Here is a 23,873-nt window from a genome sequence, read left to right on the forward strand (position 1 = left end):
GAATGTACAAGATAACCTTACTTACTCTTCAAATATCAGTAGCCTTGTTTCTGATGTGACTCTAGTTATTGTGAGGCAGTCTTGTCTCTCAGCAAGGTCGTGCTCAGATATTTATAGTTGTTCTATACCTGGATAAATGCTTGGCACTTGCGGATTGCTTTTATGTCTGCAAGTATTCATGTGTGTGCATGTTGGCATGCACGGACATCGTGTGGTTTCAAGGGAAAGTCCCCCCACCGCCCAGCTCTGTTAAAATCATTAGCCATGATGTGAATTCATACAAGAGAAGAATCCTGTTGTTGATCTTACAGACGTTTGGTTTTCCAGACTGAGGCCACCTAGCACAAAGTAACAAAGATCTGTAACAAAGATCTGAAGAATGTGGTGTCAGAATGATTTTTGTCAGCTTGTATTTGTAGGGTACTCACTCTGCAAAAAATATGAAACTGTAATAGTAAATCATTTTTAAGTGGGTTTTTCAGTGTGTCATGTTGTGCACCATGTTGCCTGATCTTTACATGTTTAATAGAGGTGCCGTTGTTCAAAATCAAGTAAAACTGAATCAGAAACAAATGTGATTATTTCATCATATTGGTACATTTAGACTGTTAAAGTGTGTTTTTGTGGAGTTTTTCTTGAACATAGAGGGTGTCATACAGCGTGTTGTACAATTTGTAAAGCTCATGGTTTGGGGCTATATAAATAGAATTGACCTTTTTTGGAATTTATGTATTATACACGTTTTTTCTGCCATCTTGTGCAGACTCAGGCTCTGATGGACACATTTTTAAGGAAAGTCTTTATTCGATACACTAGTTGCTTTCTTTTAGACACAGTGCACACAGGTCAGCTTTATTTGAAAACACAACCAATCAGTGTCTCTAAATTAGACTGAGGCTGTGAGTTAATAGGTGTTCTGTCCCGTTGTTTGGCCCACTCACTTTACGCTTACTCCAACTTAATGGCTCTGGTTGTTATCTCTCAAGGTTTATTTCACTGATAACCTCGTTCATGCCCTTGGTCATAGAATAAACACATGTGTTAAACACAATGCTCCACCCACACCTAACACCCTCAACACACACACATACTCATGCAGAGATAGGCTTTCACACCAATGCACACACACATGTAACACAATTAACATCTCCTGCTCAAACCTTTTAGCACCACTGACCTATTAGTTAATAACAGCTGAATTAGGGATTTCGTTTTGACTGAAATATATCTCTTAAACAGCTCATTGACATGGCATCTAAATTGCTACATTCTTCTAAGGAACAGTATCTTTCTTTGAGGAGTCTCATTAGAATTAAGTCTTTCAGTGAGTTTGTAAGAATGGGGTCTTTTGAGTGGTGTAAACAAGAATAGGGGCTTTGAATGGATACAGTCTGTGAATGGTTAAATGGGGATTTGGGCAGTGTTTGAATGGGTTGGTCAGAATGGAGGCTTTGTACTTTTGTACTTCGTACCACATCTCCTGAGATAAGGCAGACAAGGAGCCTAGGCTCTGTTAGTCTAGGTAAATGAGCACCGGGCAAAGGGCTGGCAGCCGCAGTTCTTACCTAACAACTGTGGCATACTGTCACATAACATGCATTAGCTTACTTTTTCCTGGTTTTGAATACAAAGTCATAACTAAATCCCTTTTTAGAGGTCATACATCAGCAGGTTGGAGGCATTGCTGCTGCACTGGGAGGGGTCAGGTAATTGTTCTTTTTAGGGGAGGGATAAAGGTAAGCAGGTGGGGTGTGGTTGAGAGCCACACTGTAGCTTTTGTCTACAGGGAAGGTAACCTGAGGTTGCAAAAGGAAGTCCCTGCAGTTACTGAGTGACGTGCTGCAGGCCGTAGAGCACCTGCAGCCAGACAGAGAGCAAGAGGCTGAATGTGGAGCCCAGGAAAAGGTGGAGTCAGAATGAGAGGGAAGTTGTTACGGTGATACCTTTGCAAATCTGCATGGAACGAGCGCTGCAGAAGAGGAGGATACGAGAGGTAGACTGGGACATCAGGATGGGAGGAGAGGAGGCAGCAGGTTCAGGCTTTTTGATGGAGGAGGATGCAGAGCTTGAGTTAGACTCTGGGTTTTGCATGGAAGCGGAGTCAGAGCTGAGTCTAGCCGGACAGGTGAGCGTAGGTTCAGATGAGGAAGAGCAGTTGGACTGGTTTGTGATTACAGATTCTCTGTCTACCACTGAGGAGCAAAGAGAGGGAAGAGTAAGCCCAGGAGGAGATGGAGGGAGGCAAATTCAAGAGGAAGGTGAGATAGAGGATGGTTCAGGGTCGATGAAGAATGTAGACACCGAGGCTGAGAGAGGAGTAGATATGGATGAAGAGGAGGGTAAAGAAGAAGAGACAAAGGATGTGTGTTTGCAGCCGGTAGAGGAGAGTTGGGGTCATACACGGATCTGTCTGGAGGAGATGGAAAGATACTCCAAATTTTCTCGCAGCTGCTACTGGTTGTGTGGTAGGTGCCATATGTTTGAAATTTTCTCCCCTTATTCATATGCATCACATGATTCTTCCTCTTTCTCTCTCTTTCTCATACACAGACTAAATATTTATCTATTTTTGTAGGCAAAGCGTCTGTTATCTCAACACCTCATCTTCCACCTGTCCTCTTCTGTTTGAGTTCACCTGCTCTCTACCTTTGCTCTCCACTATGGGATTGGGCGAACACCCCATTTGAGACAATGCCAATAAAGCTCTCTTGAATCTTGAGAAGATGTGTCTTTTTTCTCTTTATCTCTACAAGATGATTCATGTTTTCCTACTTTTCTCTAGTTTTATTGTGTGAATGATCACAAAAATAGGCTCACACCTACAGCTGCAACGATTAGTCAATAGTTGATCCACAGAAAATGAATTGTCAACTATTCTCATAAACAAGTAATCGTTTTGAGCTTTTAAATTCTCTGGTTCCAGTTTCTTAAATGTGAATATTTCCTGGTTTCTTATGATAGTAAACTGGATTACATTTTCTAGCACTAATCGATTCATTGAGAAAATAATCAACAGATTATCATTAGTTGCAGCCTTACTCACACCCAGTGTATTTATGTTTGATTAAAGACCTGGTTGAGCAGCATTACTGTTAACCATCATCGTCACCTTGGACATTGTAGTTTTTAACCCTAATCTTAACCCTGCTTTATCTCTGACCATGACTGTAAGCCCTTTATTCCCACTTGTTGCCCTCCCCCACATCTCTTCTTGTGGGCGTTTTTTCTGTTCCCCGCTCTTTTTTCTCCCAACTCTGACCTGTTCAATATTCAGAGTTCAAGATTTTTTTCTAAGTTTGGTTTCATATTGGAAAGCAGAGAAGGACGGCAAAGAAATTAGCTGCTTTGGCTGAAGGAGTTATTTCTAAATTGTTAATGAACAAGCTGATAACAAGTTTGTTCTCATTACTTATAGTTTTATTTTTAAGTTGGCTCTTTCTGGCCTGATGAAGCAGGTTTCCAAGCTTATGCTACAGTCCAGTTTAATATATGTCAGTAGTGGCAGGCGGTCCAGTTGTGTGACTTTGACCCACTAACGTTTGACTCGTCACCCACAAACGTGAGCGTGAGTGGACACTAATCCCCATCGTTAAGCCCTTTAAAGAACATTAGCGCCTCAACCAGCAGCTGGTGTGTATGTTTGTCTGTGTGTAGGGAATGTTGGGAAAATATTGTCAGTGTATTTTTTTAATAGCAGTGTTACTTTGCCACTAAACAGCAGGAAATGGTTCTTTAATGAAATTACAGTATTTGCATTGCAGGAAATTTCAATTTGGCATTTATCATTATAATTACAAGGTTAAAGCAGCAAATACTTTGATATCATCCATCTATCTACCATGTAACACAGTGCTGACAAATACGGGTACAATAAACACCAAACATAATTTGATCCATCATCTTACTCGCTCATAGTGACCTTCGAAAGCCTTGTTTTCCTGTCGGGAGGATGTAGCCTGTGTGTAAATATACTGTATGAGTTTAATTTGGGCCACCTCAGAGACAATAAGACATTGATAATAAACTTAGTTTCTTACATATACTTCCCTGTCTCTCATAAGATTCTTGTGACATCGTCTGATGAGTGACGATACAAAAAAAGATCTGAAAGGACACTGGAGGGGTTTCACTGTCTGTCCTTTTGTGTGAAATACAGTAGTATCTGATACTAGCTCATCCTCTCTATTCTAATGACCAGAGGGGCTTTTAACAATTGTATAATACTGTGTGAGCGGGGGTGGAAAGTACATTTACTTGAGTACTATTTGGATGTAAATGTTTTTTACTTGAATATTTCCATTTTATGCTGCTTTACACTTCTACTCTGCTGCATTTTAGAGGGAAATATTTTACTTTTTACTCCACTGCATTTATCTTACTATAGTAGGGTAGTTAAGGGTGACTACAGATTTTTACAGATTTTACATCTCATGTAGTTTAATTTTAAAAATCATCCAAAAACTGAGGTTTGTGTACTCAGATTTCTCTAGTGACCCTTTGGAGGGTGCTGACTCCTAGGTTGGGAATGACTGGACTATACCTACTGCCTACAGAGTGATGCATCAGTTTTGACACATCTAATAATGTAATTTTGAATGCAGGACCTTTACTTGTACTAGAGTATTTCTGCATCAACGTATCGGCTCTTTTACTTAAGTAAAGGAATACTTCTTCCACCACTGGAAGGAAGTAATGAAAGTATTAGTAGGACAGGAGGAGAGACAGGAATATGTTAAGGACATTTAACGGATATGATGTAGTAAAAGGTCAAAAAAGCTGCCCCTGAAACTGACTGAAACTGAAGTCTGACATCTTTGAAGAGGGGGATTTTTCAGTAAAAGAATAGCCTCTTTCTGGAGACAAAGTGCAGCTATTGCTGGGTGGGGGGTTGCTTTTGATTTGATATGTGTGGGAGTTGCTGGGGGCAAGGTGTGGCTGTTTGGTGGAAACTGCTGGAGTTTAGTGTGAACTTGAGTCCATGAGAGCATGTGATTGCACCCTGCAGATGGCGTCACAGTTGTAGCTTTGTGTCAGATCACCTCAGGCAATAAGTGGCCATTATCAACTTGGCAACACTGCTTTACTATGTTACAAACATCACAGATATGATCATTTATCTAGTCGCATGTCGCCATCCCTGACCTTTGTTAGGTAGCCATTTTGGTTTGCACACCCTTGCTCCAGGTTAATCTGAAAGAAAAGAGGAAAAGGAAGCTGTGTCTCAAATATCACCTGTAGATATCAGTCAGCCAGTGGTTCATAATCAATATCTGTTAACTACAGATGTCACTTAAAACGGAATCTAATCAATAGAAACAAAGACTGGTACAACATACTCTATCTCCCTTTAGGTTTGGTGGGAATAGAAGGTACAATACAAAACTGATTTGGCTCTAGTACCACATATATTTTAGGTATTTTTTAACAAAACAATGGTTTTCCAGTTACAGGAAGGCTTTTAATCTGTAACAGATGAACTATTGCAATCTTTTCTACATCAACAAAGGAAGCATTTCCAATGGATAAGAAAAGGAAACATTGCTGTAACTGATGAGTGTGATTGTGTAGCACCAGTCACACTGGGTTAAGAAGGTGTAGATTCCAGGTTGCAGCTGCCAACTTAATTATCTGCCTGTGTATAATATGTACAATTTACAAAACACTGTATATGTGTGTGTGTGTCTATTTATCTTTGGACTCCCGGATATGGTAGATTAGTGTAATCTATGCCTCAACCTCCGAGGTCTCCTGCTGTCATGCAAGATTTAAAACCACCTGCTTCAGTAACTAAAGGCTGTTATGGTGCAGTTTTGACGTCATAAACTTAAGATTTTGTGATATTGTCTGTTCTTCTCATAGTGACCTCATTAACCTGTTCAGCATATGGACAAACAGTAAGAGTGGTATCCATCTTCTCATCTAACTCTCTGCAAGAAAGCAAATAAGTGTATTCTTCCGAAATGTCAAACTACTCTATTAAAAGACTAGTGGAATTGTATGTTTTATCCTAATAACTATAACATATAAGTATGTTTACTTTAAACTACTACAAGTGACAACATAAGAAAACACACTATGAGTCCACAATTGCTGTTGTGTGGTAATCAGTTGAAAGAAGGGACAAAATTCTTTACGTTGGTGTATTCAAGTAAATCAAAGACCTTGATGTTTGCTGCTGAATCACATCACAGCCAAACCACCATCAGTGTCATTTTATTAGTATGAAGTATAACAACAGCTCACTGCATCTCATCTTCTCTGTAACCAACATCTGCCCTTGTACTTGTCCAGATCCCTGTGATTCAGCTACATAAGGACAGTGAAACAACAGCCATTTATTGCAACAAACCACCAAATTCACACCAACCTTTTTGCCTTTTTACATTGTCCATATTTGCCTTTTGTTTCTCTTCTGGGTTTCCTCTGATAACATTGGCAACAAATGTTTCCTGGAAGACAACTCTCAAATGTCAGATAACAGAACATCGAGGGAGTTGTCAGAAAAATCCCCACAACTGTATTATCATAGTACTTGAGTAGGAAATCTAAAACATATGGTTTGCTGTTTTAAATGGACAGCAGTAATATGATAAAGTGTACAGTTGCCAATGGGCTTCTATGCATACAGAATGACCAGTATGGTCCTTTTAAGTCCCTTGATTAGCTAAAACCTTTGATTGATATTGTTTTGACACAGCAGTCATGGCACCAGCTGGTCTCAGAGGGAAAAGGCTTTAAAGAAGGCAAGAGACTGAAAATGCCAGACCATGAAGACACACTTGAATGAATCCTGTCGCCAAACAGTTGGTGTGTGTGTGTGTGTGTGTGTGTGTGCGTGTGTGAGAGAGAGAGAGAGAGCGAGCGAAAGAAGGCGATGTCAGTCTAGTGATACCCTGAGGCCATGTCACCTGATAGGTCTCAAACAAAGAGTCAGAGCAAGAGTTTTTGGTTTGTTTAAACTGGAGTGAGAGGAGGGTTTACGGGAAAAGGGCTGTGCCTGTAAAGATACAGAGATAATCGGTATAAATATACGGGAGAAAGAGGGAAGTACATACAGTATATAATGATAAGGGATATTTTGTGATACTCCTGAAGGGACTGATGGTATGTGAACTTAAACTTGTGGTTTTATCAGTTTTTACAAGGAGCTTCAGTGAGAATGAACCCAGACTAGGTGAACAGGTGTCACAGGACAAGTGCAATGCCATATTCTTTGGACAGTTTGTGTTTTTATCTATGTCTTGGCAGCAAAGTTCTTGATATCTTATGCATGTTTTTGTTTTTTTTGTATAATAGTTCACTGAGTTTTCTAGAGTTCTCCAAGGCTCTATTTGTTCCCTTTAGATCTCTAGTCCACTGCATCCACATAAAAGTATAATGTGAGCACTAACAGCTTTTCTTCTTACATTTTTCTGGCTTTGCCTTTCTCGTGTATGGAATTGAACTGTTGTTAATGTATTAAATAATAATGGTTATTGGAATGACAAATGATAAAATAAAGGACTCTTTCTGATCTGGAAAGACGTGAACTGTATGGAATAATTTCCTGTTTTGGCAAGGATGTGGTGATTCGGTGTAGTTCGCCTCGGGAGAACAGAGCAAACAGTCACACTAAAATGAAAAGTCAACATTGCTCTTGAAGTGTACGTATCTATGTTTACAACCACGTTTACGTAACAGTGGCTGTAACTTCCCTTTCTATAATCCCAAACATCTCTGGTCCATATAGAAGCCTCTCTTCATCATTTTTTCCACCATCGTCCTGTATTTTCAGCCTATTTAACTAAAGTATCATATTGTAAACATGAGGTTTTGAAGCAAACAGAAGTTATATTTTGCATGAAGAACTATTGTGTGTCACCACAGCTCTTCAGCCTTGGGCATCTTGGGTTAGCACAAAGTGCATGTATATAGAAATGGAAAATCAATGGAGAGCTGAAGAGGCCAGAACTGCATGTTTTTCCATGACGTTTAATTATCTTGAGATGTCGTCCTTGAGCTTGAATGACATAGATGACTGCAGAGCACATTGGCTAAAAATAGACATAATACATGTAAGTATCTTTAAATGTCCGCTTGGTAGATGTGGCCAGTAACTCAGGGAGTGTTAATCAGGTTTCGGCTTGATAAACAGTCGCTAACGTGTGTGTATGCAAATCAAATCAAATGCCTGAAGTATTGATACTAACAATGAGTTTACCTTACAGTAGCTTCTCACAGCAGTGTTTGACCGCAATGTACCTGTGTAGTTTTATTTCCTTCGGGCCTCTCGATATGACGTCTAAATATAAAATTACTCACCTTGTAAAGTGTAAAATAATAGGATGTGTGTATCTAAGTGAAGACAGATGGTGAGAGACACACAGCAGAGTAGTAGCGATATCATCTTACGGTAAACAACTGTACTTTGCCAATTTTTCTCTATTGATCTGTTTTGTTCTCAGTTTCAAGTTGAACTTTGGCCAGTTTTCAGTTAACAGACACTGCTGAAGTTTTTCACTGTGAATGAGTGCATGTGCTCTGTACGATAGAGACAATGTTTATGTTTAATATATATTCATGAGGCCTAGTTGCTGGCTGACGCTGGTGTTTCTCAGTCTAACCTACATCTTTCCCATATTCATAAATATCTCTATCTGTGCTTTGTCTTACAACTTAGAGCACAATAAAAAATAATGTATTTTCCTGTCTCCAGATTATACTGTAACAATTTCCTACATGTAATAACATACAAAGGTCTGCCATCTGGCCAAATAATCACTGGCTAGCCTCTGATCAGCTACTCCTCTCTGTTCCATGTTCCCAGTCAAAATCCAAAGGTGACAGAGCTTTTTCCATCACTGCTCCCAGACTGTGGAGCAGTTTTCCCATCTATCATCATTTTTAAATCCCGGCTAAAGACCCAGACTTTATACAGCTGCCTTCGAGCCCCCTTTATTTTGAATATCACAATAAAATTGTTTTAATTTTGTCTGTTACAATTACTCATCTATCTGGTCAACACCTGTTTTTTTTAATGTGCTCTATAAATACATTCATCGTGACTTGACTAATTGATTCATATGTTTTCTTCAACAAAACACATCTGTGGCAAAGATGAGCAAAGAGAAGACTGTTACCATTTCATTATAGGGTCCAGTGATCCCATTTAGCCTCAGTTTACTGGAAATGTTTTCTTTGAAAATAGTCTTAATTCTGTCTTTACAGTATGAATAGCCATGTAGCACTTTATATTGTCTATATAAATGTGTGGGTTATGTGTGGGAACCATGAAATGAATGTAATAAACATAGCAAATAAACCAACTTATAATAATTAAACACAGCTGACAAGCTGACATCAGACTCGATGCTATTTTGTACATCGTCAGCTTTGATGTGTCACTAACATTTGCTTTTCTCTCTCTGTTCTCCAGATGATATCATGCAGCTGGACAGCAGTCCCCTCCACGCTGCTGACATCACCCCTGACCTCAAGAAGCAGTTCGCCTTTCTTTCAGGTGACACCTCTATGTCCTTTTTGTATCTGTAAGTTAGGATGCATGGGGACGTGTGTGTGTTTCTATTTTCTCTTGTTGTGGGTTGCCATCTCACCTCAATTCATCCGCTGCTTTTCATTTTATTCCTTCAATAGCCCAACATAAACATGTGCTTCCACCAGCCTTGTCAATCATTTATAGTTTAACTACTCCACGTGATATTTGCATAGTTCATGGGAACAGTTTTGTCTTATCACCTATGATTTGTTATTCAAATATCACCTCCCTCCTCTTCCTCTTCACTGTCTGTCAGGTTTCGCTCCCGTTACACAAGGATCCTCCCAAGTTGTTGATTTTCTCACCGAATCTGTATTACGCTTACAGCTCTGCATGTCAAAGTGATGGCAAATCCCATGTTTACATCTCCACAAGTGTCTTTTCACACTTCTTCTGTTGTAGAGATTGCTAGATATTTGTGAGGCGATACAAACACCTATTATATTTTTGTGATTGATGTGAAATAGCTTCTATAACACTGCAATTTCCTCTTGGGATTAATAAAGTACTCAATCTATCTACATCCATTCCTACAGTACTGTAAAAGCTGGCCCCTCAGTGCGTGGCAGAGGTGACCTTGTGGCTGCAGCGGAGTCGGAAACCATTTTGCAGAGAAAGATCTAAGCAGACGTTGAAACCATGACCATGCACTTGCTGTTGCTATAGCAATGAGAGGAGAAAAGGCAGACAGATTGATATTCCAGTCACATGCGCTGACAGAGCAGCTGCCACACAACACAGGGAGTGAGATAGCGTGTGTGTGTGTGTGTGTATGTGTAAAAGAGGTGAGACTGTTGCTGTCAACATCGATCATTGTGTACAAACAGCAGCATGAGATGTTTTTCACCTCTCTGTCTCACCTCATTTATTAATAGATTTTGAAAATGTCCATCTTGAATAGTTGCGTAATCCTTATTGAGCATAAAATTAATTTTCTTATAAAAAAATATTTGGTAAGATAGAGGCATGTGGGGATAAGATCAGTTTATCAATTAGATCAGTTTTCCAGTTCAATTATTAGGTTTCAAGACTTATTTTTGAATCAGCTGTCTTGATATTTGTGAGATAATCTGCCTTATTCTTCCTTTTTTTCTCATATTGACACATTACACACATTACAATGCATTATTTCAAAATGCATGTTATTCTGAAATATGCCGTTTATCCGTGTATTGGAAAAAATACATTTATGACAAACCACCGGCATATGTTTTCTTGTTTTTGGATGGAAGTGGGTGAGGCCAAATCATTTGTTATGATGAATATTGCAGTGTTTTCTGTACCGACTCCACTCATCAGCCAAACAGCTTTAACATCAGTGCCACCATGTGGTCACAGTTTCTTTAAACTCAATGCCCTCTTCCTTTATTTATTATTTATATATTTATCAAAATACATTTTCCTCACCAGTTTGATTGACAGAGCCCTCAACACATGGACTGAAAATGTCAAAGAACGCCATGATGCGTTTAAGTGCACTTTGAAACAGTCAGTGGTTTTATGTTTACCTCATGTATTATGTATTTTTGAGTCCTTTACTGATATGTAACGTTCCAAATATAGATATACATCAAGTGTTCTTATATTCTCATATAGACCTGCAACAATTAGTCGATTAATCGATTAGTTGTTTGACAAAAAATTAATTATTCAACTATTTTCATAATCGTTTTGTGTGATTGTCTTTAAGAAAAATGCTGAAATGTTCTGGTTCCAGCTTCTTAAATGGGAATATTTTCTGGTTTCTTTAGTCCTCTATGATAGCAAACTGAGCTTTGGGTTGTGAATGTTGGTTTGGACTAAAAAGAAACATTTCAGGTTGCATCTTAAGTTTTGTGAAATGGTGATTGACATTTTTTACTATTGTCTGGCAATGTGTAGACCAAACAACTAATCAATTAATCAAGAAAATAATCATCAGATGAATCAATAATAAAAAAGTAATCATTCATTGCAGCCCTATACCTATATGCTAAATGTCAGTGTTCTTCTTTTTGTGATTTCTCAGGGGGTCGAGGAGATAATGGCAGCCCCATCATTGTGTTCCCAGAATTCCCTGCATTTGGAGAGATCACAGACAGGGAGTTTCACAACGTGCTCACCTACCTAACAAGCGTTCCCAGGTAAAGTCCCTCACCAGCTGATTGTAACACATGCAAACACATAAAAATGTGAGGATGTTTTCTTCCTCTGCCTTTGTTTGAAATCCTCTCCTATTACCCAGTTTAAGTTGACAATGCAGCACAACATTGCTGATCAACTTTAGTTGGTTTATGAATTAACTTTGATTAGTGAAGTGGGAGCACAGTAGCTCAGGTTCTGGCTGAACTCGACCCGGATGGCTGAGGATTTTTTATGTGCTTGTTTACATGTATTTCAGTTTCCTCCCATAGTTCAAAAACATGCAGGCATTGTGTATGAAGTCTGCCAGTAGGTGGCAGCGGATACTTACAGTTTCACTTGAGCTGTACTCTGTACAGGATTTGTACACAACATCGATATCTGTAAACAGAGAACAGGGTTGTGATTCCTGTATTAATAACATGAACAATTAATAATCTTTATCAGTCTTCTGCAGATTGTCCATGTACTCATGCATGGATACACTAGATGAGACAAGGGGGAGGTGAAACTGTGTAAGACCATTCATTATTCCAAATATCCCCCCAGAAAACCATCTTCAGCCCATTTTTTCTGTTCGTTTTTCATTTTTTTCTTTCTTTCTTTTCCTCACCCTTTAGTTGTACAATTTCTTGATTTAGCTTCCCCCCTGTCTGTCCTGCACTTCCTTCCTCCTGCCTGCAATGGCAAAGTGCATAAAAATAGAAACTGCCGCGATCCTGGCTGTTTGAATCTGAATAATGCATTTGGACAGATGAGCAGAGCCATGGTCTGCTCTGAAGAGTGTACGTGTGTGTGTACAAGTGTGTGTGGACTAGGTATTCCTCATGTTGTGGGGACTTGCCTCCCATATAGGGACAAAAAGCAAGTCCCTTGAACGTAAATCATTAATTTTAAGATAAAGACTTGGTTTAAAGTTAAAGTAAGTTTAGGGTTAATTTAAGGTTAGGGTTAGCCATGTGGTGGCTATGGTTAAGGTTAGGCTAAGCCTCCAGGAAGTTAATGTAAGTAAATGTAAGGTCCTCTGAAGTGATGGAAACACGACTGTGTGTGTGTGTGTGTGTGTGTGTATGTATGTCTTTGTAGGTCTTAAAATAATATGTCAGTATAGCTTGTCTCATGTCACTTGCTCTTGAACCAATATATTGGAGCTTTAGTCAGTTCAAACTGAATAATCATATGTTCAGCCTATTTCAGCATAACCAAGACATATATATTTATTTCAATGAAGATTAGTTCACTGTATTAATGTTGAACTTCTGGGTAATGAGGATGTTCTTTCCAAATAAAAGCAGAGAACTGCTGGTCACAAGCTAACAATTTGCATCCATTCTGAGCGTCTAACTTCCTCTCCTTCATGGTAAGGCTGTAAAGGTTATTAGTCAACTGAAGGAGGGTCAGTCACTGGGGTGAGAAAGTGTTGAGCCTCAAGCTGTTGAGAATACAAAGACAGATGGCTGGAGCTACCTAAGGGACCGACACCCAACAGGGCACACTTATTCCACAGCCAGGGACACACATCCTACATCTGTGTATCACAACCTTCAACAGCTGCTGCTATTTGAAAGGAATACCGTTGGATCAATATTAAGTGTAGACATAGTTTCTAATGTTAATTCTCTTATACCATCCATGTGCAAGCTTGTTGTAAATATAAACTGTAAATTCTTGTGTCTCTTAAGGCCGAGACTGACCGTCAGTTCTCTCTGACAGAGTTCCTCTGAGGATGTGCCGAGTAATAATCTAATTTCAGTCTTGTCATATGATTTTCAGGATCCTAATTCATTTATTTTAGACTTTGCATCTACAAACAAACTCAGTAACTAAATGAATAACTGTGTCCTTGAGCAAACCATGTTCCCATCTCTCTCCCTCCTCTTCCTATCTTTCCTTAGCTTTACATATGCATGCCCACTAGTGTTCGTGATTGGTTTATGTTAAAGAGATACAGTCAACACTAAGATATTATCCCAGAATTTAAATGCATTCTGCTCTTATGGATATTTAATCTGTTTTTAATTTAATATACCAGTGCTCTCATATTCAGTCATTTTCTCTGCTCTGTTCACAGAAGAAGGGGAGGGTGTAGCAGCGTGTGTGTTGCTATGTCTGCATATGCATTCATGCAGCAAATCTCCCTCATCACTGCATAGCCATTAGGCAGAGCTTTTTCACAGCTCAACACACAGCTTGCATTGCTTCTACACACTCTGACCTGAGAAATCCAATTATTATTAAGACACTCATGCATGTGCAACCACAACTTAACCAGATGATTTCTATGAATATTTAAATTAAACGGTTCATATGTGCCCACAACACAAAACGATTTATATTTATATTGACTATGTGCATATTTACATTTTTATAAAATCAAAATCACCAAAATTCTTAATTTTTGTTTATCCTGTATTTTTGTTGTTGTTAATACAGAATTGGACCAAAAGCTGAATCCACATATATTATTTATTTGTTCATTTATAGGGGACAATAACACACATTTTTAAAACATCAGTATATTTGTGCTGGGATTAGCTGATTTACATCCATAGTCCCAACACAGCTATGATAAAAACAGACGGAATAGATAAAAACATGATGTATTATTGTATCGTGACTTGTATTATGGAACACCAGCAATAGCAGCTGACACACAGTTTGGGCCATTGTGGTTCAGCAGCGGCAGCAGAAGGCCATTTCATCAGTCTCCCTCTTCTTTTTTCAACCTCAGGTGCTGTATGTTCACCATAAACCACCCTCTCATCTTAGCAGCAAAGGCAGAAAGGCTCTTGTCCCACTCTCCCCCTCCCCCTCCCCCTCTTCCTCCTCCTTCTCCTCTGCGGCTGAGATGTAAAGCAGTTTCTGCTTTGAAAGCCCGAGTAACTGTGAGAGTGTGTATAGATTGAGCGCCGAGCCAAGAAGTGGAGGTGGTGTAAGAAGAGAAAAGGAAAAGATGAAAGGGGAAGGAAAGTGCAGAGACCAAAAAGGATGATAAGCACCTCCATGAATGTAAATGTTACAGTGAGAGTGTAAAGTAGTGGGGCAAACATGGATAAACATTCCGTATTTTCCTAATAACTGAAACTCTCATACTTACAGTTGCATCCTCTTAGAGCTTGTCCCCTCCCGCACATCTGTAAAGACCTGCTGGCTGGCTGGTAGAGCTGCTCATCACTTTGCAGCCACCCTGTGATAGGCTTGTGTCCCAGCAGCTCCCAGCACCTCATTGGATGGCTGTTAGATGCAGAATGCAGGGGGAGTGGAGCTGAACGCTGTGATAGTCTGAAGCACTTGGCCCCCTCCCCTTCAAACGACACAACACGCCGGGATCCACCTCTGAGACACATCCCTTACCCCTGTGTTTTTATTTTTGCATGCCGGACAACTCTTTTCATCTGCTGCCTTCCTGTTTGTGCAGTTAGTAGCTGCAGAATGGTGGACATGAAAGCAAAAACTTGAGGATTACTGGGATATTTCTGTTTTAAAGGTACTGACAGTGCTCAGCTGCTCAGGTGCATGTCTTCAGGTGTGCATAGAGGATACTGCTGATGAGCTGCACATGCTGCGGTTGTCATTGATTGTCAGTGGTGTGTAAACCATATAGCCTCCCTCTCTCCTGGGACCAGAGAGGACAGCAGGGGAAGTGGGGGTTCAGGGAGGGAAGAGGGGGCTGGAGGCTGATGGCCAAGAAATCTGGAGGTGCTACACAGTATCTCCTTTTATGAACTGCACCAGCTGTCTAAGAGGATAACGAGCAGCATAACAAAACAACAAGCTGTGAACAAGCACTTGGCTTCTTCACTGTCTCACGTAGGAAAACCACATGCAGTTTTAATGGGTTTTTTTTGTCTTTTTCTCATTAAGTCTGTCATTACTATACATTGTAGAATAGATTGCTTTCTCTGTGGCCCTCCAAACTATTCTGCAGTGTGTGATTTTATCCTTTTTTTTATCAGTGTGAGGTGATATGATCTCCTCTCATGATTCACTGTGGTGTTATATGAAGCTGTACTCACCCCTTGAACAATCTAGGGTCTAATGGACCTGTTTTGAAATTGTTATGTCTAAGTTGCCTCTCTGTGTGTTCCAGTTTGTCGTCAACAGGCGTGGGTTTCATCCTGGTCATCGATCGCCGGCAAGACCGATGGGCAGCCGTCAAAGGGACCCTGCTTCGTATTGCAGTAAGTTCGTCTTTGTGTGTGTGGATGTGACGTGTCAGCACACTTACTTTCTGTCTTCTTTGTCTGACTTTGTAAAGGTTCTTTGTGTTTGCACTCGCCTTTGTGGGAGAGAAACATACCTGTAATCAACTGCTGAGATGAAAAGATTTAAGAAGGAGCTCCCCTCGCACCCTCACCCATGAGTAGAAGAGGTTTATCAGGCCACAAAGAGGTGTTCAAGAGCCCCCATTCCTTTTTCAGAGCTTCACATGCATGTCAGTGTAGATAATTGACTAATATCTCTACTATGCTGTGGGGCTGATATGAGCCAACCCCATCCTTGATTTCTCTCCCATCACCATCAGAGCTTGCCATGTTTGTCCATAGCTAGAGGGAAAAATAAACAGTCACATGCCAAAAAAGACAGAAGGAGATAATGTTCCTTTTGTTCACTCATTCATTTAAATGTCTCACTTATCATATTTATTTATTATTGAGAAACGACATATGTGTTTACATCTTACAAGAGACCAAAACAAAGTGAGGATACTGAGTTAGTTAAATAAACGAAAAAACTAACAGTCAGCCTGGTTTAAGGACATCTATGCTGTGTTTCAAGTTTAACAACATTTCTCTCCTGTTTTAGAACATAATTCCTCGTCCTATCGCCTCTTTCATCGCTACTTGATGGTTCATTGCACCTTTTGTGAGCTGATATCAGTCACATCATTTATGTTGCTGAGTAAGGAGAATACGGTGATAGAGCGTCAGAAGTGATCATTGCGTTTCCAACTTCTGCTCACTAGTGCTCATCTCAGTTGTCTTCTGGGTGATGAGCTGGAGCGTCTGTCTGTTCATCTGTGTTTCGTTCTCATTGTAGGGAGGTGACAGAGCACTGGCAGCTCTGTGTGTGTGTGGGGGGGGGGGGATCACCCCCATCACACAATATCTCAAAACAATGGACTCGGACAGAAAATGTCCAGTTTTTAACATCTTTGCATCTTTTTTTTTTCACAATAAACTGATGAGATGTTAGCATTTTTCAAACATCTTGTAGAGGATACAAATGTTAAAGTAATTGAATATAGCATTTTTCAGTGCTTTTTTAGGTTGAGCAGATCCTCACAGGCCTTTTATTGATACTGATGGCAGAGAAGTAATAAATCAAAACAAACTGATAAGATGAAATGATGAAATATACGAAAAGATGAAATGTCTGAGAGAGAGAATGAGAGATGAATATCACCACCCTTGGCCCCCAGAGACGCGGGAGACCCACTCACTCATTTCAAATTAAATCAAGCTTTATTAATCCCACAAGGGGGACTTTACAGGCTGACAGGCTTGTAATAGGGGGCATTCAGTCATCCCCGCAATAATGTCCTGTTTGGGGTGATTCAGCTGTAGGCTGCTAAATAGATGATGATGAAAGCTGACTCTTTTCGAGCTGCTTGTATCTATTTGTAGTGGAGTCAGTGTTTACATGTATGTGGTTGTCTGTGTGTGTGTGTGTGTGTGAGAGAGAGAGAGAGAGTCTGAATATGTGAGGATGCTGTCGAATGATTCTCTTTGTCTTTTTTTCCTTTTGTGTGTCTATTTCTACAAGCACACACTATGCATATGTAAAAGTGGGTCAGTGTGTTTCAGCGAAAGCTACCCGGCTCCTTGCTTGGCTGGGTTTGAGCTGATGACAGACAAGAAGTGTGTTTATAGACTGTAGTGATACTGTCTCAGTCTTTAAAGCATACCCTCCTCTCTTGTCTCTTTGTGTTTGTGTGTGTGTGTGTGTGTGTGTGTGTGTGTGTATGTGTGTGTGTGCATGTTTGACAAAGAACAAAGAACAAGTAGACCATGACCATGACTGCCAGAAACCACAGATCCAAGCAGCACGCTTGAATGGCTAGAAGCTACAATATATATTTAAAGGATAAGGCTCATGATATTCTATATTGTTGTTGTCAACAAATCCCATGCTCGTTAGTCCGTCTCTCATTACTTTTCAACTTCTCTAACCTGGCCCAGCCCCGAGCTCATTCATTCATACTGAAATCTGGGTAATGACTATATACTTTCATCTTTAAAAAAAGGCTGAATAATGCTGGGCACTGTATATTACTCAAACAGAAATAAAAAGTGCATTAGTTGGGGACTCAGCATATTTTGTGCACTAACAAGATTTTACGGCAGCAGGATAGTGTATGTGGTCTTTCAGTACCCATGTTCATCATAATGAAGGAAAAAGTCACCTAGTTTTTTTATGTGTTTTTAATAGTTTTTGAGCAACAATGGAGCTCTATGGCACAGAGGAATAAGATATATCAGGCTACACAAAGACAGATGTTAGTAGGGATCATTGTTGGTTTTGGTCTTTTCATGGGATTTGTTAAAAATATCAAATATCACCAGACTTCTCCTTTAAGAAGCCATTTCTGAGTGTGCTGAAAAATGTAAACCCTACCCATAACTACACTGAATATAATAGGTTATTGTTGTATGGTAGCACCTATGACTGCCATGATATAACAGCAGTATGTCCTGCAGTAATTTCCATATCACTAGATGGTGTGTGACTATTTTCAACACAGTGCTCCTGCTTGTGCTGGCAGGTCAGTGAGGACGAACACTTGAATTGATTTATTAATTCCATTAACAGTACCTATCCCAAGTGGTTTTTATTGACAATGTATTCATTGTCATTTCTGCTTGGAGCAGCATTCCCCAACTCGCTCGGGGAGGACAGCCAGTCAGGCGAACCAGCCGTTTAGGTCATTAGCTAATTAAAGTTGTATTAACAATCGCATTGCCTCAGGAGGGGAGAGCAGTGTCCTCCCTCAACTATCATCCAACTGCTCTCACAGCAGTTCTTAGTCTGTCAGTGGGTGTCAATCGTGACATTTTAATTGGCATTTTATTGGTTCTATTGGCTGAGCTGAGTGTGTGGTAACTGCATAGTATGATAAATATGCAAAGTTTTTGCTTAGTTAGGATGGCACGCTCGTAGGAGGATGTTATTTTTCAAAAGATTACTTCGTGCATCATTCCGTATTAACAAATGCTATTATAAGTGCTAATAATGCCAGCTGGGTAATGAAAAATCAGAGCACATGTGCCTGCTCACATGTACAGGTATGAGTTGGTGTCGATTCTTTGTGCCTCATTATTCATGCAGAAACATCTCAGGGAAGATTAATGTCCCTGCCACAGGACAGTCTCCTGCATCCCACATCTTTCCCGTTCCCCTGCACTTCACACACTTCTGCACATGCTTGAATGTGTTTTAAGTGAGAGTTTTCACATGGGAGACAGAGGGAGAGACAAAAGGAGGGAATAATATAAGTGCAGGCTGTCTGCTGAAAGAGCAGACCTGCTGAAGTGTGATGCACATATTTTCTACTCAGGGTGGAGAAGGATCCAGTCTGCTCTGTTACATAAGTGACAGTCTCCATCATCCTCTTTCTCTTTTTCTTCTCAGGGCTCCTTCCCTGGGAACCTCCAGCTGGTTCTGGTTCTGAGGCCCACCACCCTCCTTCAGCGCACACTCTCTGACATTCTCTTCAAGTTCAACAAGGATGAGTTCAAGATGAAGGTGCCGGTGCGTACAGTCACTTTTACTTCTAAAAGCATTATTCATATTCCATCAGTGGCCTGTGTCCTCCCTTCTGAGATTCATAAATTGAGTCCAATCTACTGACAAAAAAAGTCAAAAAAGATTTCTGGAGACTGTTCATAGCACATAAGATGACTGAATATATTTATAGTCAAATAACATGTAGGTAATGGGGTATTTCTGTTTCAGGTGATCATGCTGAGCTCAATAACTGAGCTGCACTCCTACATTGACCGAACCCAGCTGACCCAGGAACTTGGGGGGACGCAGGAGTACTGTCACGAGAAGTGGATCTCTCACCGCACTGTATGTATATACTGTATACTCCACTTTACACTGAGGAGTCAGCACTGAGGCACCGTTCCACACAGCCATTACGAGGCACTTTATAACTACGACACATGAATGCATGCAATGAAGTTAGTACAGATGAAACATAAGACTAGAATCATCAAAACATGTCCTATCTATTGCTACTTCAGGATCAAACCCTTCATAAAAATGTTCACCTCAGTAAAACCATAAAAAGCAACAACAGCAATGAGAAATGCAGCTGATAAAAGTGTAAAAACTACTATATGAGCATCACCTGATTCAAAGAATTTGCAAATTTGGTATTTTCTTGATTGTCTGTTGTGTCTTGAATGCATCAGGCTATTGAAGGGTTTGCGTTGATGGTAAAGAAAACGGCACAGACCCTGCAGTCTTTTGGGACCGAGCTGGCAGAAACTGAACTCCCCAATGAAACCCAGGCGACAACCATCCTGCTGAGCACACACACCACCAAGAAAGACAAAATGAAGGTTAACACCTTTAACAAACCTTTAACACAAAACACATTTACAGTTATGTGTTTGGACTGCAGTTTATTCTGTCTGTGTGTGTCTGCAGGAGGATCTGCTGGTGGCTCTGGGACAGGGCAGCAGGCTGCTGGAGAGCATTAATGAGCCAGTGGTACGAGACCCCGACCACAACATGAACCAGGATGAACTGGAGAACATGGCTACAGTGCAGAGGTTAGAACCGCTAGAGCCAATATAGCTGGCTCTGACCAACCAGTCAGCTCCAACCATTATAGCAAAACATGAAAATGCTGATAGTTTCAGTTGGGTAGCAGCTGGCACTCAACGATAAGGAGGTGAAACTAGATGTTGCGCAGCTATATCACCTGTGGTCATCACTAGTGCTTTAGCAATTAGTCAGCTAATCACAGATTGAAAGAAAAGAGAGACATTCATTCCATAATCATTTTAATTGATAATAGATCATTTTTAAGTTTAGGTCAGCCCTCAGTTGTCTCCACTTCATATAAAAAGCCTTCCTTTTCCTCATTTGTCAGTCTTGTGATGGATGGATGGATGGATTTGTCATTTTTTTGAACATTTTGACTAATTGGTTAATGGATAAAGAGCTACAGTATAGAAGTACTGTCATTATATAATTGCACTCTCAGTGGTGCAGATTACTTTTTTATGCATGTAATAAAGCATAAACCCAGTAGACTTTATGTTTGTTTGTTACTGTCAATTTGTTCATGGCTGTCTGATCTCTGCCCATCAGTACAGTTACAAATAATAGTGGGCAAGGCAGTGTGCTTTGAGATCAGTCAGTATTTTAAGCAACACTGAGGGCACTGAGTTTCATGTCAACTGGCATTAAGTCTACATAGCAAGCACACACGCATACACACAGAAAAACAAGAATATACAAATACCTCTGTCAGCCTTTCCGGAGCATTTTCTATTTTATTCATTTCTTCTCCACTGCTTTTTCTCTGCTCAACTGCCTGTTTTTTTTACAATCTAACTAATCTCTTGCTCCTCTGTCAGACTGCTGTCTCAGCTGGACGAGACAGAAAGGGCTTTCGATGAGTTTTGGGTGAGGCACCAGACCAAACTGGAACAGTGTCTCCAACTGCGCCACTTTGAGCACAACTACAGGGAGGTGAGAAGGAAACCGTTAGCTCGAGTGAAATCATCCATAGACTTCATGCAGAGTCCACATTATCCCTTTTAAACTTGAAACATGACTGTGGTTTTTTTTGCTGCAGGTGAGGGCTCTGCTGGATCAAGTGTCTGAGAAACTTGCAACCTTCTCTGAGGTGGGGATCAGCCCAGCCCACGCTGACCATATCTTCTGTGAGCTCACCACCTATGAAGAGAGAGTTAGTGTAAGTTATACCCGCCCTGCCACAATGAAAGCTTTGTCTAACTGTGGAATGAAGAGCTGAATAATATCTTAATAATGTGGTTGTGTTGAATTCTCAGTTCAGATTGTTTCTGAATAGCACATCATTGTTATATATGATACTAGAGTGCTGTTTCATATCTAATCATATTTATCCAAGAATTTTGACAGTCCTGTTTTTTTCAGCAGAGGGTTGGAAACTAATTCAAATTTAGCTTGTGAAAACATTTTTCACACTTTTCATTTTGTTCCAAATGAATAATGTCTTTGAGGAGAGGCTGTGCAATAAGTGGGATCAAATAGAACACAGTGAGCCACTATTACGAAAAAAATTAATATAGATAATCAAATTAATAATACTGTAAACATGAAAGTATCTACAAACTACCCTCCTGAATAAGGCCTGATGGAGCACAGGTTCATTTACAGTTAGAGAGCACACAGGGTGCGTCGCTCTACCGAGGCTGCACAATCATATACTGTATATTTACTTTGGAAAAGTAAGATCTTTCATTTTAAAGATCTGCATCAAAATGCACATATCAATCATACTGACGTGTTTTTTTGGAAATACTGGGGCTTTGTGCAAAACGTAATTCAACACCTTTTAGTTGGCAATTTAAATGTTGCTGTCTGGCACTTTTTTTGAGCAAAATTGCCATCAAATGTTTCAGGATTGAGTTGACAGGTGCAAGTTTCATAAAAAAATGTTGTGCACTATGCATTCAACAGTTATGGCAAATAGGTACTGATTACATAAATCTACAACCAATAGAGGACACTTGTATGTTTATGGATCATCCAGATGTGTACCAAATTTGGTTAAAACTGGATTAACTTACTGTTTGTTAAAGTAGTCTCCTTGGCGAAGGTAAACCTATAATTTGCTCCACGCTGGTCCGCAGGAGGTGCTGGACAAAGCTTTGGCATTGGCCCGTGAAGGTGACGAACTGATCCAGAACTCCCACTATGCTGAGGATTCCATTCAGCCCAAATGCAGCGAGCTCAGAGCAGTCAGTGAAGATGTGAGCAGCAACTTGAGAGCCAAGAAGGACCACCTCCTCAAAGCCAGGGAGCTGCATCACTGTTTGGAGAGGGTGAGAAGGCAATACAGGGACACTTGCAATATTCCTTGTCTCGTTTGTTGTTTCTCACCAATTCTTCCTCCCTTCCTGTCCTCTACAGGCTTCTAAGTGGTGTGATGATGGTATATACCTGCTGGCCTCTCAGCCAGTAGACAAGTGTCAATCACATGAGGGAGCGGAGCTAGCTCTGCAGGAGCTGGAGCGTTACCTGGATAATGCAGGCCAGAACCGACTGACAGACCTCAGTACCATCTGGACAGATTATGAGGCGGTGCTCAACCAGCAGCTCAGAGTAAGAGGACCAACCCAAGAGTTAATGTGTTGCATTTTAAAATATTTATAAGTCATCATCAAATTGATTATGACAGTTATTGTAAACAGATACTACAGTATCAATGTCCAGATTATTATTAGTAATATCTGTTTGACACCAGTATTACATGTTATTACATGTCGGGTGTTGACACTCTCCCTGATGACTTCCTGTGCTGAGCAGGACCAAGTGGAGAAGGTTTTCCAGAAGCAGGGGTCCATGCAGGAGATGTTTGATAAGAGGAGGGTCAGCCTGAAGAAGCTCGCAGCCAAACAGACCAGGCCGGTGCAGCCGGTAGCCCCCAGGCCTGAAGCCTTCATCAAATCTCCTCTCAGCTCCCCTGGTCAGTCTCCATAAGTCCACGCATGGACTATATTTATTTCACACAAGGGAACCCCTTTACTGACTTTTTTATCCTCTTTATTCTTTGCCTGACCCTAATGCTATACACATATGTATAGCCCTCATAAGTACAGTTTCAGACTCTAACCTATGTTTCAAACCCATGAACACCTGACAGAGTAAATGGATCTCATGGTTCTTAGGAAACTTGGGTTCAGTCTTACATTGTGATTTTAAATTTATTGTAGACAATAAAGTGACAGTTCAATTTAAAAATGAAATATTTCAGATTCTGAGGATATTTCCCTATTTACTTTTTTAGAATTAAAATTTTATGTTTTAATCACAGTGCCACCATCAGTTGCTAGCATCAAAAAGAGAAATAAACAGTTTTCAAGTTGATCAAGATCAATATCTTATTACATTAAGGTAATTTATAATAAAATAAAAAATCATAAGCGAATTCACTTATACTATATCACTTTTTCATCACTCATGTTCTAATAATAACTTTAATTCTCTC

The 23,873-nt window shown here is 40.1% G+C and overlaps 1 protein-coding gene across 9 annotated transcripts in view; it reads left to right on the top strand.

Moving 5' to 3' along the window:
• The window catches only part of mcf2lb (mcf.2 cell line derived transforming sequence-like b), a 40,781-nt gene that overhangs the window by 7,617 nt on the left and 9,291 nt on the right, over positions 1–23,873 (top strand). For 6 of the 9 annotated variants that reach the window (XM_067603935.1, XM_067603937.1, XM_067603938.1 and 3 more), the window contains exons 1-13: positions 1,215–2,465; positions 9,416–9,499; positions 11,544–11,658; positions 15,747–15,837; positions 19,289–19,408; positions 19,613–19,729; positions 20,077–20,226; positions 20,315–20,439; positions 21,253–21,367; positions 21,474–21,593; positions 22,516–22,707; positions 22,796–22,987; positions 23,192–23,351. In XM_067603935.1, the coding sequence (XP_067460036.1) occupies positions 1,958–2,465; positions 9,416–9,499; positions 11,544–11,658; positions 15,747–15,837; positions 19,289–19,408; positions 19,613–19,729; positions 20,077–20,226; positions 20,315–20,439; positions 21,253–21,367; positions 21,474–21,593; positions 22,516–22,707; positions 22,796–22,987; positions 23,192–23,351 (2,089 nt within the window). In that variant the 5' untranslated portion in view covers positions 1,215–1,957. Of the gene's footprint in view, positions 1–1,214; positions 2,466–9,415; positions 9,500–11,543; positions 11,659–14,622; positions 15,144–15,746; positions 15,838–19,288; positions 19,409–19,612; positions 19,730–20,076; positions 20,227–20,314; positions 20,440–21,252; positions 21,368–21,473; positions 21,594–22,515; positions 22,708–22,795; positions 22,988–23,191; positions 23,352–23,873 lie in introns of those variants that run through there. The other 3 variants (XM_067603941.1, XM_067603942.1, XM_067603943.1) reach the window with 2 other exon arrangements.

The sequence above is a fragment of the Thunnus thynnus genome, chromosome 11 (genome assembly GCF_963924715.1).
Source record: "Thunnus thynnus chromosome 11, fThuThy2.1, whole genome shotgun sequence".
Taxonomy (NCBI): Eukaryota; Metazoa; Chordata; class Actinopteri; order Scombriformes; family Scombridae; genus Thunnus; species Thunnus thynnus.